Here is a 10915-nt window from a genome sequence, read left to right as displayed (position 1 = left end):
AGATTCCCATGTGGAAATGTGACTGTCAATGAAACTGGATTCTATCTGAATCTGAAACAAAATGATGCTGTTATACAAAGATCATCAAAAAGCCTCACATTATCAGGCTGTACCCACATTTATGGCTATAATAAGCAAGCCTTCGCAAGACTGTACTCCATTGTACTATAATATAGGCACATAAAATTCTTGATGCATGCTCTTATAAGAAACGCATAGGTGCAATATTGAAATGAAAAGTAATGTAAAATCTCTTGAAATGCTTAACCCAAACTTTCTGCCTAAAAAATAATAAAATAAGAAATAAAAGAATACATATTATCTTGATAAATATTTCAGCTATTACATTAGATAATGAAAGAGCAAGAAAAGCAATGTGAGAACATGCACAGACATAACTAATTACTCAGTAGAATATATGACATAAGTATTTCCCATTTTTTCTTTTCTTGTTATTGTGAAATGTATTCCAGGTTTCCTATTTAACACTGATTTGTATCTGCTGCTTATGTGAAGTATCTGAAGGCACTAGCCTTGCAATGGCTGTGAAACGTTTGCCTGAACACTATTTTTGGTTTAGCTTTTGGGCTGCCTGGCAGTTTCTTCTTCGGGGCTATGAGCATTTCTTTTTAATGACCCATTTTCCTCCGTTTATTTTTTATTTAACTGTGCACCCTCATAAAACAGCCATCACGGCATCTGTCTTTACCCCATGACTCCTTCAGAAGCTGGTTTTCATATACCTGAGTCTGGCCTACAGATACTGCCACTGCAACTCTCCATACCCAAAGACAATAAATATTGTCTCTGCAAAATCCCCAGTTCTGGTTGGCCCAAGAAGATGAAGACAGGTCTGGGAATCGCACTCAGATCTCCTGCATGTCAATAGTTAACATTACCACTAAGCAGTCTTTGTGACCCTATTCAAAACATGTGTAATTTGGAAGTTAAATATAGAAGATTACTACTAAAAAGTGAAGCTATGAACTTGCTGTATTTTGTGTAAAGCATTTTAGCATCCTTTGCATCTTCTGTTGTTTATAATCCACATAATATCTCGATATAGATATAACATACAAATTACAGCTCTAGAACCAAGAATGCACATTTGTAACAATTTACTAAAGCATAACTAGTTTGTTTTACAGTACCTGATGTAATAAAATATAAATGTATCTTTTGCAGACTATGTAGGAGAAATAACTCCAGCATAAAACTATTAACCAATGTCTATCAAAAGAAATTATTTTCTGTTTATCATGTTAGTGCAGATTTTAGCATCAACAAATTTAATCTCATGCTTTTCTGCCTTTACACAGCTGTAACATTTTGTCTTGTTGTCCAATTCAAAGAGAGGAGACTATTGGTTATTTTCTTCCTAAGGTTTCGGCCAGTTTTTTCAGTCTTTTCTTCAATTCCAGGGGGAACTTCTCATAGCACTTTTTACAGACTGGTTTCATGTCAAATTCCACAAACTTGTTTCTAAAATATGACAAATAGTAAGCAAATAAGGAATCGATTAAAAAGACTTCTCCTTGGTGTTTTATGGAAAATACATACAATGGCCTAAGCATCTTGAGTGCTTAAAAAAAATTCTTAGCCAATCTGATATTCAAGAAAATCGGAGGGGGGGCACTTACTAGCTTATCAAATATACTCATTTTATATAAATACATTGAATTTACCCCCCCCTCTTAATTACAAAGTGAATGGACTGTGTCAGCATTAACGCAAGGCATTGTGAAAAGGGGGGGTGTTAGTAAACAACCAGATTTCTTTCTGATTTGCATGCAGTTAGTGTTTGAAACCCATAATTTATATATTTTATGCAGTACTAGCCAGCGACTACAAAGCAACAATCTAAATGGCTGATGACATTGCCTTATCCCTTCTTCAATGAAAGATCACTATACAATGTTTCAGTATTCCTAAGAGGACAGTTAGGGGGCCAGGGGCTGTGTCTAGACATTTGTCTAGTACTCTGCTCCTATTTTTTTGCATTTCCAGTTATTTTGAAACAATTTGCACTGGGATATTGCACCAAATGCCTTCATACACAACTCTGCAGTCTCACCATTTTGGAGTTGCATCTAGCTCAGCTATTGCAACAACCACCCTTGTCTGGGGCCATAGGCCACAACTTTCTCCAGACCTTGATACATGAATATGCTCAATATGGCCTACAGATGCTGCATTAGAGCAACCACCCAGACAACCATATGCCAGACTGTCACTGAAACCAGATCTAGTGCATGGAAGCATGTAGCACTACGACTGTTGTCATTAAACCACCCCTATTATCTCATTTTTAAAACCGACTACAGCCACCCAACATACATACCATATATATGTGTGTCATTGTAGATAACCCCCCTATGGTCCATTGAATTCACACAGAATAATGTTAAGTCATAAAATTCTAGATACAAATTAGTGCCCGTATTTTACAAGGAAACAATAGGAATATAAAATTACAGGAGACATATTTCTACTAAAAAATAAATTTAATTTCTTGACTAGAAGTCATAAACATGAAATCCCTAGACTTTTTAATTGGGTCATGGAGGCATAGGGACATACCTGACTTACCAGATGTTAAACACAGTTGATGACAAGAGGCAAGTGAAACTCACATCACACAGCATGTCTCCTGAACTGTACAGAATTCTAGCTACTGTGCTATTTCTCCTTTTATGAGGGATATTATAAATATCTATCTTAGTTTATAGTAAGCCATTTTTTTTGGTAAACAATTTGAAAACTTATGAATAGAAACACAAAAATAGTTCACTGAGCTTAGTGAAACTACTAGCAATAATGCTGTGACAAGGTGGAGGTACCCTGCAGAATATGGCCAAGTCCTCAAAAGGGTTAAAATCATCATGTTGCTTCCAGAAATCCTGGAGGAATTCTGTGCAATACAGAATTTGCACAGAATTCCCCACCTGTGCCGAAATCTTGCATTTGCTGGACAGAGTTCTGCACAACTGTTGGCAGCTCTCTTCTATCCTTCCTCCCTTCCCTGTAGATATTGAGGCAACAAGAGGAGGTGGTAAGCAGCTGTACATCAGGTTGTGTCCTCCTCTGTCCTAGGTCCAAATGTTTTTCTGAACTGCAGGGCTGTATGGAGGCCCATACAGTTCAAATGGGACATGGGCTGATCCACAGTCACTTACTTCCTCCTCTTGGTACCGTGATCAGAGCACAGAGAAAAGACCAGCAGACAGATGTAGGGACGGGGGGGGGGGGGGGGGGGGGGGGGGGATGACTCAACTAGAGCAAGCTGGCTGAGGTGTGCTGCAGGGGTAGAAGTCACTGGAGTGATGTAGGGGGTATACGCCATGAGGAAGGGAGATAGATGTTGCCGGAGAGAATTGGCTGTGGTGTTCATGAGGGTAGGAGTCGCTGGAGCAAAGGGGGGGGGGGTCACTGGAGTCAAGTTGGGTGTGCGCGTGCTATGGGACGGGTGGTTTGCTGGATGAAGCTATAAGCATGTGTCAAGGCATTAGGTGGTCACTGGTGCAAGCTAGGGGAAGAGTGCCATGAGGATGAAGGTTGCGGGAGCAAGTTGCGGAGCAGTTTGCCGGGACAAACTGAAGTAGTGTAACACAGGGTAGGGGGGTTGCAGGAGCAATACTGTAAAAGCTGGGGGAAGAGTACAACATAGGTGGGGTTGAGGGGTTGCTGGAGTAGGCTTGGGATTTCTACAGAAAGCTAGATGTGTATTGAGGGAAAAACTAGAAGTGGGAGTATATGGTGGGGGGAGGGCAGAAAGGAGAGGCTGGGGTATGTACGTGAAGGGGAGGTAAGGCAAGGGAGCAGTATGTGTTGAAGGGAGAAAGACAGAGGGGTAAGGTATATACCTGGGTGGATGAGATGTGAGGGAAGAATATATGCATTGGGGAAACCCCAACAGGATTGGAGGTCTTTCTGGGAGATGGAGGGAGACAGAGAATCATGGCTGGAGCAAGAGAGAATTGACAGGGGGGAGATGTCTGGCCTTATGAGGGGGAATTTTGCACTACAAAATTTACAATGTATGCAAAATTTTTAAATATTGTGTGCAGAATTTTCAAAAATATTGTATAGAATATCTCCCATGAATAAATCTACGACTAAGCAATACAAGGCATCAGCAGAAATCACAACACAGCTCTAGGAATGTGCTTATTACACATGCAAATAACAGCCTAGGAAGGAGATTTTCTAGGATTCTGGGAAAGTGGAAATTTTCCACCACACTTTGCAACGACGGAATTCTCAATCAGGTAAGCCTAAAAAGGTACACCCTGTGAGCCATTACAAACCTGCTGGTACTAAGGAGTTTTGCTGTGCTAATGTAAAGAGCAAGGCTTGATAAAAATAATTGCTGTAGAGATAGCAAAGAGCAAGTAATGTAAAAGGAGAAGATTGTCAGAAGAAAGCTAACTGATGTGATCTGCTAGAAGGTTAAAAAAAAAAAAAACTTGGCTTGGAAATTTGTTTTCTCAGGCCCCAAGCTTGTGTCTCACAATGCCTGGTTTCCTTTTTTTGTATATAAATTTGCAAATGGTTACTACTACTAGCCAATTACAGGGCATATTTCAAAGTTCTCATTGACATCAGGAAATACTATAATCTCCCTAGGGTTTCAATTTTTATTTTGAAGAGAGAATTGACTTGCTTTGCATATTTCTGTACTTTATACTATACTCAGATACAGCACACATCACATTTTGTGATAAATGTGAAAGTGTGGTGACTGACGAGAGGTGGACAGCAAACTGAAATTAGGAACCTATATGATGGAAGAGACTTCCAAATCCATCTAACCTGCCCATCTTCTTCACCTCCTGCAATACTGCAGACCCTATGTTAACTTCAGCTTTAGTGCACCATTGCAATCCCTGCCCTCTCTCTTTTCTGGGGACCCCAACCCCAAATGTGGGCAAAAATACGTGTGTTGTGTGTTTGTATTTCTATCTGCATACAGAATGGGCAATTTTCAAGCAGCTAATTAAATCATTTTGAAAATTGCCTTTGGTAAGCCCCCTCTCCTGTAGCATACATGACCCAGGTCGTTAACTCACAGTTTACAAAGTTTATGATATATGTTCCACATCACTGTAACAGACCACCTCTGGGATTACCCAACCTCTGTATCATCCTAGAGAAGTGTCACAATTGGGCTTACCAACAATTTGTATAGATGTTATAGTCACCTTTTTTTTTCAGCAGGCTATATTGCATACCAGCAAAGAAAACATCAGAACTCAGATGAGGAGACATTGAATTTTTATTAGTATGTTGATATGCTTTTATATAGTTTTATACTTGTGTTTATATTATGTATGTTTTTGCTGTGAACTGCCTAGAATCAGAGAGCATGTGGGATATAAGAACTTTTACACCCCAACAGAACCTTCTGTAAAATGTCTGAAAAAGGGTTAGTTTTGTGAATACAATGACTGAAAATGTCCCAAGATAGGACATGCTAGATATGATCTCAATCGCTAAGATTTATGCTAGCCGATATCCTTAAAACAGATAAAACTGAAATGAAAGAAATCTATTCAATATACTGGTTTCAGTGTTACACAAAATCAAAAATATTTTCTAGGATAGGTTAATGTTTATTTTTTAACTTCTTAGAACTCCAAACCACATTGTAATTTGCTGGTATTCAACACCTGATTAGACACACACATGCCAAATAAAATAGTGCATTCTTTATGGACTAACCAAAGCAAGTGGTAGAAGAGGTGAATGCAGAAAGAAAAGGAAAGTTTACAAACAGATCGGCTTTTTCTTTTTCTGCTTATCTTTGTCTTTTGCTTCTCTCTCACGCTTGGCAAGTCGACGCTTAAATTCTTCAGGTATCTGCTCATAGCAGTGTCTACAGACGGGTTTTAGATCAATTTCAACAAATTTGTCCCTTTTGCGTGTGGCAGCAAGGAATGTAGGAAAGAAGAGCAGAGAGTTAAGAAGGAATGTCAACTGAAAGACAGCAACAATCAACCCATAAGTCAAATTCTGCCTTCATATTTGCCCAGAGCTATGCATCTCTGGTGGTACAGTGGTCTCTGTAAGCATGCAAAAATTACTTTATCCTTAAACACTTACTTGAGCGTTAATTTAGTGTTGCAAGTGGAACAAGCAAAACAGTTCACACACCAGGCCTTGTTCAGAGCAGAAACAACTGTTGCCAAAAAAAAAAAAAAAAAAAGGTTATGAATACCACCTAGCTTTCAGTAAAAATACCATGTACCTTGAAACCCTTTTGCTTTTCACAAAAAAAGATTACAAATAATGTCTGTTCAGTGTACAAAAAAATATTAATTTTATTTTTTTTCCATGTATTTTTATACCACCTTTCAAAGGAACATCAAAGTGATTAACAGAATTGATATAATATTTATTGTATTTATTTAGACATTTATACCCCACATTACCCTGAATGTACTCGTGTTCAATACGGCTTATAATAAATAAAACAGACAAGGGTTACAATACCATAAACAAAATATCAAATACGAACTGGGTAGCACAAATAAAGATACAAATAAAAAGTAAATAACAAACCATTGATGGCCAGTTACAATCTAACACACTCCATCAATGGGGTAGAAATCTCTCAAAGAGGAAAGTTTTCAGTCTTTTGTGAAATACCAAGTAACCAGGCTGACCCCCTGATTGCCATTAATACAATAGGGAGGTTGAGTAGCACAATAAAATTCAAATCAGACTGGAGTGATACAAACGGAACATGTAAGGAAGTTATTGTCTAAATTTAAAATATCTATATATATAAAAAAAAAAAAATTTTGAGAAACAAAACACCAAATCTATTTTATGGAAACTGAACCACAGGCCCAAACCCACGACTTGTAGAAAAATGAAGGTACATAAAGACCATATAGCCTATACAGTCTGCCCCTCCATACCATCTACTTTCCTTTTCTCTCCCTTATAGATCCTATGTACTTGTCTCAAGCTTTTTTTGAATTCTGACACGTTTTTTTTGTCTCTCTCCACCATCTCCTCTGGGAGGCCATTTCATTAGTTCACCACCCTTTCCGTGAAGTAGTATTTCTTCAGGTTACGTCTGAGGCTATTCTCTTTCACCTTCATCCTGTGCCCCCTCATTCCAGAGCTTCCTTTCAATTGAAAAACTTGCTGCCTGTGCATTTATGTCACATAACTATTGAAACATCTCCATCATATCTCCCCTCTCCCTCCTTTCTTCCAAAGTATACATATTGAGATCTTTTCTGTCCCCATACGCTTTATGACTAAGACCAAGCTCCATTTTATTAGCTGCCCTCTGGATCATCTCCATCTTCTTGAAGACGCAGTCTCCAGAATTGTTCACAATATTCTAAAGAGGTGTCACCAGAGTCTTATACAGGGGCATCATCACCTACTTTTTCATACTGACCATTCCTGTCCCTAAACACCCAAGCATCCTTCTACCTTTCACAGTCACCTTTACCCACCTTAAGATTATCATATACAATCATTTCAGATTAAAAGCTTGCTTGAATAACCAAGTTTTCAGTGCCATCTTACTATATATTTCCGATAGGAAACTTCCACTATAACTTCATGTGGAACAGTTCCAGAGCAAAGGACATGCAATTGCTGTGTGATGCGAGGAATCTAACCATAGGCATCTATGAGAGAGAACTGTCAGTTACACTGTGAGGATCGAAGAGTCCAAGTAGGGCGATATGAAGAGAGACAAGAGTGTAAGTAAGAATGCATTTTTATATAAAAAGCCCAGTGAGTTAAGAAGAGGATCAAGGAGGACTTTTTTTTTTGCCAAAGATCTGAACAGCTTCCAGGTGCAGTGTATTACTTTGGTTCATATTGACAGACACTGGTTTAAGACAGATAAGTGACACTATTAATCATGCATAAGTTTATGGTGCTTTATTTTGAGTATAGGACTAAGTTTCGCACACATTTATCTGAAATCTTTTTATTAATGTACAGTATTAATGGCCAAATATAACGAAGATAATAAAAAGGTTCAATCAAAATAAAACTTAATGTGAACATGTGAAGAAACAGTGTGTTTTAAAAGCCTGTAAAATGTAGTGGATATTTTCCTGCACAGATTATGTTCTGAAGTGTATTTCTCCTATTTGGCCAGCAGGTGGTGTTTCTTTGCTATAAAGCTGTTACAGAGAACCGAGGGGGTCTTTTACTAAAGCTTAGCTCGAGTTATCTGCAGCAGGGCCCATTTTATTCCTATGGCCCATGCTGCACAGAACTCGAGCTAAGCTTTAGTAAAGGACCCCCTTAGTGTTTTTTCTATAGTTTGACACAAACAGGAAGCAAGAAGCAGTATATATTTGAAATCTTGTTGACTGGGCTCTGATTGACCCAGGAGCTCATCTCATTTGGACTTTACTGGTTTTGAGTTTAGTTTCAGCCCAGGAGAAGGAGAGAGAGATCTCTTTGATGAAGCTCTGTGAATAGATATATGCCCTGATCTCCCCAGGTACTTTCTAGGAAGTATGCTAGTTAGCATTATAATTGATCCATATTTCAGTTACCTGTTATTGTTTGCCAATTGCACTATTTTGTTCTACTGTTCAATATCTTTTAAGATTTGTTCACCCTGTTTGGACTGACAAAGAATCCTGATAGTTTGTGTGTTGGGTCTGTGGGTGCTTTCTAGGAACTGTGGGAGCACTGGGAGTGTCTCCAGTAACCTAGAAATCACTGGGGATAATTGTAGAGCAGGATACTCGCCCAGAGGTGATTGTGACCGAGTTGGTGGGAGGAGGGTGCAGATGCTGGCGGACCCGAGCTGTGCTGGGGATAAATCCTCTAAGTGGCCGTGGGGTAACCCCAGTCGGGTGGCTAGGCATTTCATGACAGAATAGTATTAACTTCTGTGAACTGCTATATGTGACCAATAGCTTAGGAGAGAGGCTTTGTTTCTTATAGCCTTCTCCCCCTCTAATACCAAGTATCCCCTTCTAGCTCTTACCACCCCACCCCTCCACCTACTCTGTTTGTTGAATTAACTTAAAATGAAAGGGATGTGAACCCAAGCCCCTAAGCTTAACAGAGGAATCATAATTGCATCCTATTCAAAATCCTTCTCGGATTAAGGGGCTTAATATAGGAGTTTCGAACAGCTAAAAGTATGCAACTGGGTCCTCCATTGCCAATATGAAGGGGCTTCAGAGTGAATCCACTGTTGAAGAATACATTCCCCCCCCCCCCCCCCCCCACTAAGATGCTCATATACACCTTGTTTTTGACCCCTAGGTCCCCTGCACAGGCCAAAATTAAAATTTCAAAAGTGCCCTGTAATCATGATGTTAAGGGACTGACTATTTAAATGATAACCTCCTCCCAGAAAACCCTTATTTTGGGGCAGCCCAGAAAGCATGGAAAAATGTATCTTCACTTTTCCCACACTTAATACGTATCAGGCTCTATGAAGTATTCTATATTGACATGTACAATAATCAGCCTTGTGTGCCACCTGAGGAATGTCTAACTAGTTTCATAAAATTTAGTAGTCCTAAACCATACTTTTTCCAAGTTTCTAAGTTCTGGAAAGATTTATGCAAGCCAGAGATAGTCACTTTGTTGTCTGGGTCTGTTTGAAAAAAAAAAAATCCCTAAGTTTAATTCCAACAGGGCACTGTAGATTATTAAAACTGAGGAGTTTATATAATGTGATCATTGACAGTATGCAAATTGAGCACTCCGACAAGCCTGCAAATGTTGTAGAAGATCTTGAAAAGATTTTAATGTGCTTGCATCCTGTAAAAAATGTTCTACAACTGTGAAACCAGCTCTTTCCCACTTTAGAAAATCAGGCTGTCCAATCCAGGAGCAAAAGTTGCATTACCTTGAATGGGTAACAGAAATAACAAAGCTCCCCATAACCCCTCTAGATCCTTCCAAAGTTCCAGCAAGGGCTGGAACAGACAGCTCCATTTCAACTGGCACACATTTAATAGAAGTGAACACAAGTGAGCACAAAGGCACTTTCACATCATTTAGTGCCACGGGAAGACCTGATGAAAAGATAACTCACATGGTCACCTCAATACAAGGACCAGCTTTTGGGTGTAAGTTATGTTTGAGGGTTCTTCCCACTTACAAAATAATTTTATTAAGCTTATATATTGCTTAGCTATTTAAACTGGTTTTATTTGTAAACCTCTCATATATATATTTATTGTGGATATCTTGAAAAACCAGACTGGCTGGGTGTGTCCTGAGGACTGGTTTGAGAATCCTTGCCTTAGGCTTATCTGTACCTTTTACACCTGGGGTATTCTGCATGCTTTATTTTTAATTTTGTGTAGAATTTCTCCCATCATAAAGGCCTGGCTCCTCCCCACCCTAGGCCTGACACAAACAGAGAAACTGACAGCAGATAAGATCATATAGCCTACTCTTAGGTGCTGGGTGTTCTAAAGGTACAGAAGGAGAACTGCCTTCAACCATTTGGCCTATCTTCATCAAATATGCCTAATGCACTAAAAGATCAAAGTCTGGAGAAAATGTGGAAGTAACATCTATAGATCTCTGAGAAAGAGGTTCTGAAACAATAGGAATCCCAGGGATTGACTGATTTGACAACGTGGAGCCTGCTCTGCAAATTCAAAATGGTCACTGCTGCTGTGAAATCAGCAACAAGATTGCAGCTGTGCTGAAGAGAAGGAGCTTGCTCAGAAGCAGAACTGGAGGAGACTCCTGTAGAAACCAAGGTGCTGTCCCCTGGGTCGGCACTAAGAGAGGCTGATGGAGACTTACACAAAGCACACTGACCAAATGAAAGAAGTGATTGCACTCCACAGCAGGAGCACCATTTGATTGCCTCTGCAGGAGCCACCATAAGGAGAGATCCCTCCCCCTAACTCTGACGCAACCAAAACGAATCCTGAACAGAAAACTGAGC

General features: G+C 39.4%; 1 protein-coding gene across 7 annotated transcripts in view; it reads right to left on the bottom strand.

Annotated features, from left to right (window-relative positions):
- Nucleotides 1–661: 661 nt before the first annotated feature.
- The window catches only part of LIMS1 (LIM zinc finger domain containing 1), a 209452-nt gene continuing 199198 nt past the window's right edge, over nucleotides 662–10915 (bottom strand). For 5 of the 7 annotated variants that reach the window (XM_030201468.1, XM_030201470.1, XM_030201469.1 and 2 more), the window contains 3 exons: nucleotides 6103–6178; nucleotides 5722–5914; nucleotides 1399–1482 (listed from right to left, as the gene is read on the bottom strand). In XM_030201468.1, coding sequence (XP_030057328.1) covers nucleotides 5767–5914; nucleotides 6103–6178 — 224 coding nt within the window. In that variant the 3' untranslated portion in view covers nucleotides 1399–1482; nucleotides 5722–5766. Of the gene's footprint in view, nucleotides 1483–5721; nucleotides 5915–6102; nucleotides 6179–10915 lie in introns of all 7 variants that reach the window. The other 2 variants (XM_030201467.1, XM_030201464.1) reach the window with 1 other exon arrangement.

Source organism: Microcaecilia unicolor, chromosome 4, assembly GCF_901765095.1.
Source record: "Microcaecilia unicolor chromosome 4, aMicUni1.1, whole genome shotgun sequence".
NCBI lineage: Eukaryota > Metazoa > Chordata > Amphibia > Gymnophiona > Siphonopidae > Microcaecilia > Microcaecilia unicolor.
This window is presented reverse-complemented; position numbering and strand designations above follow the sequence as displayed.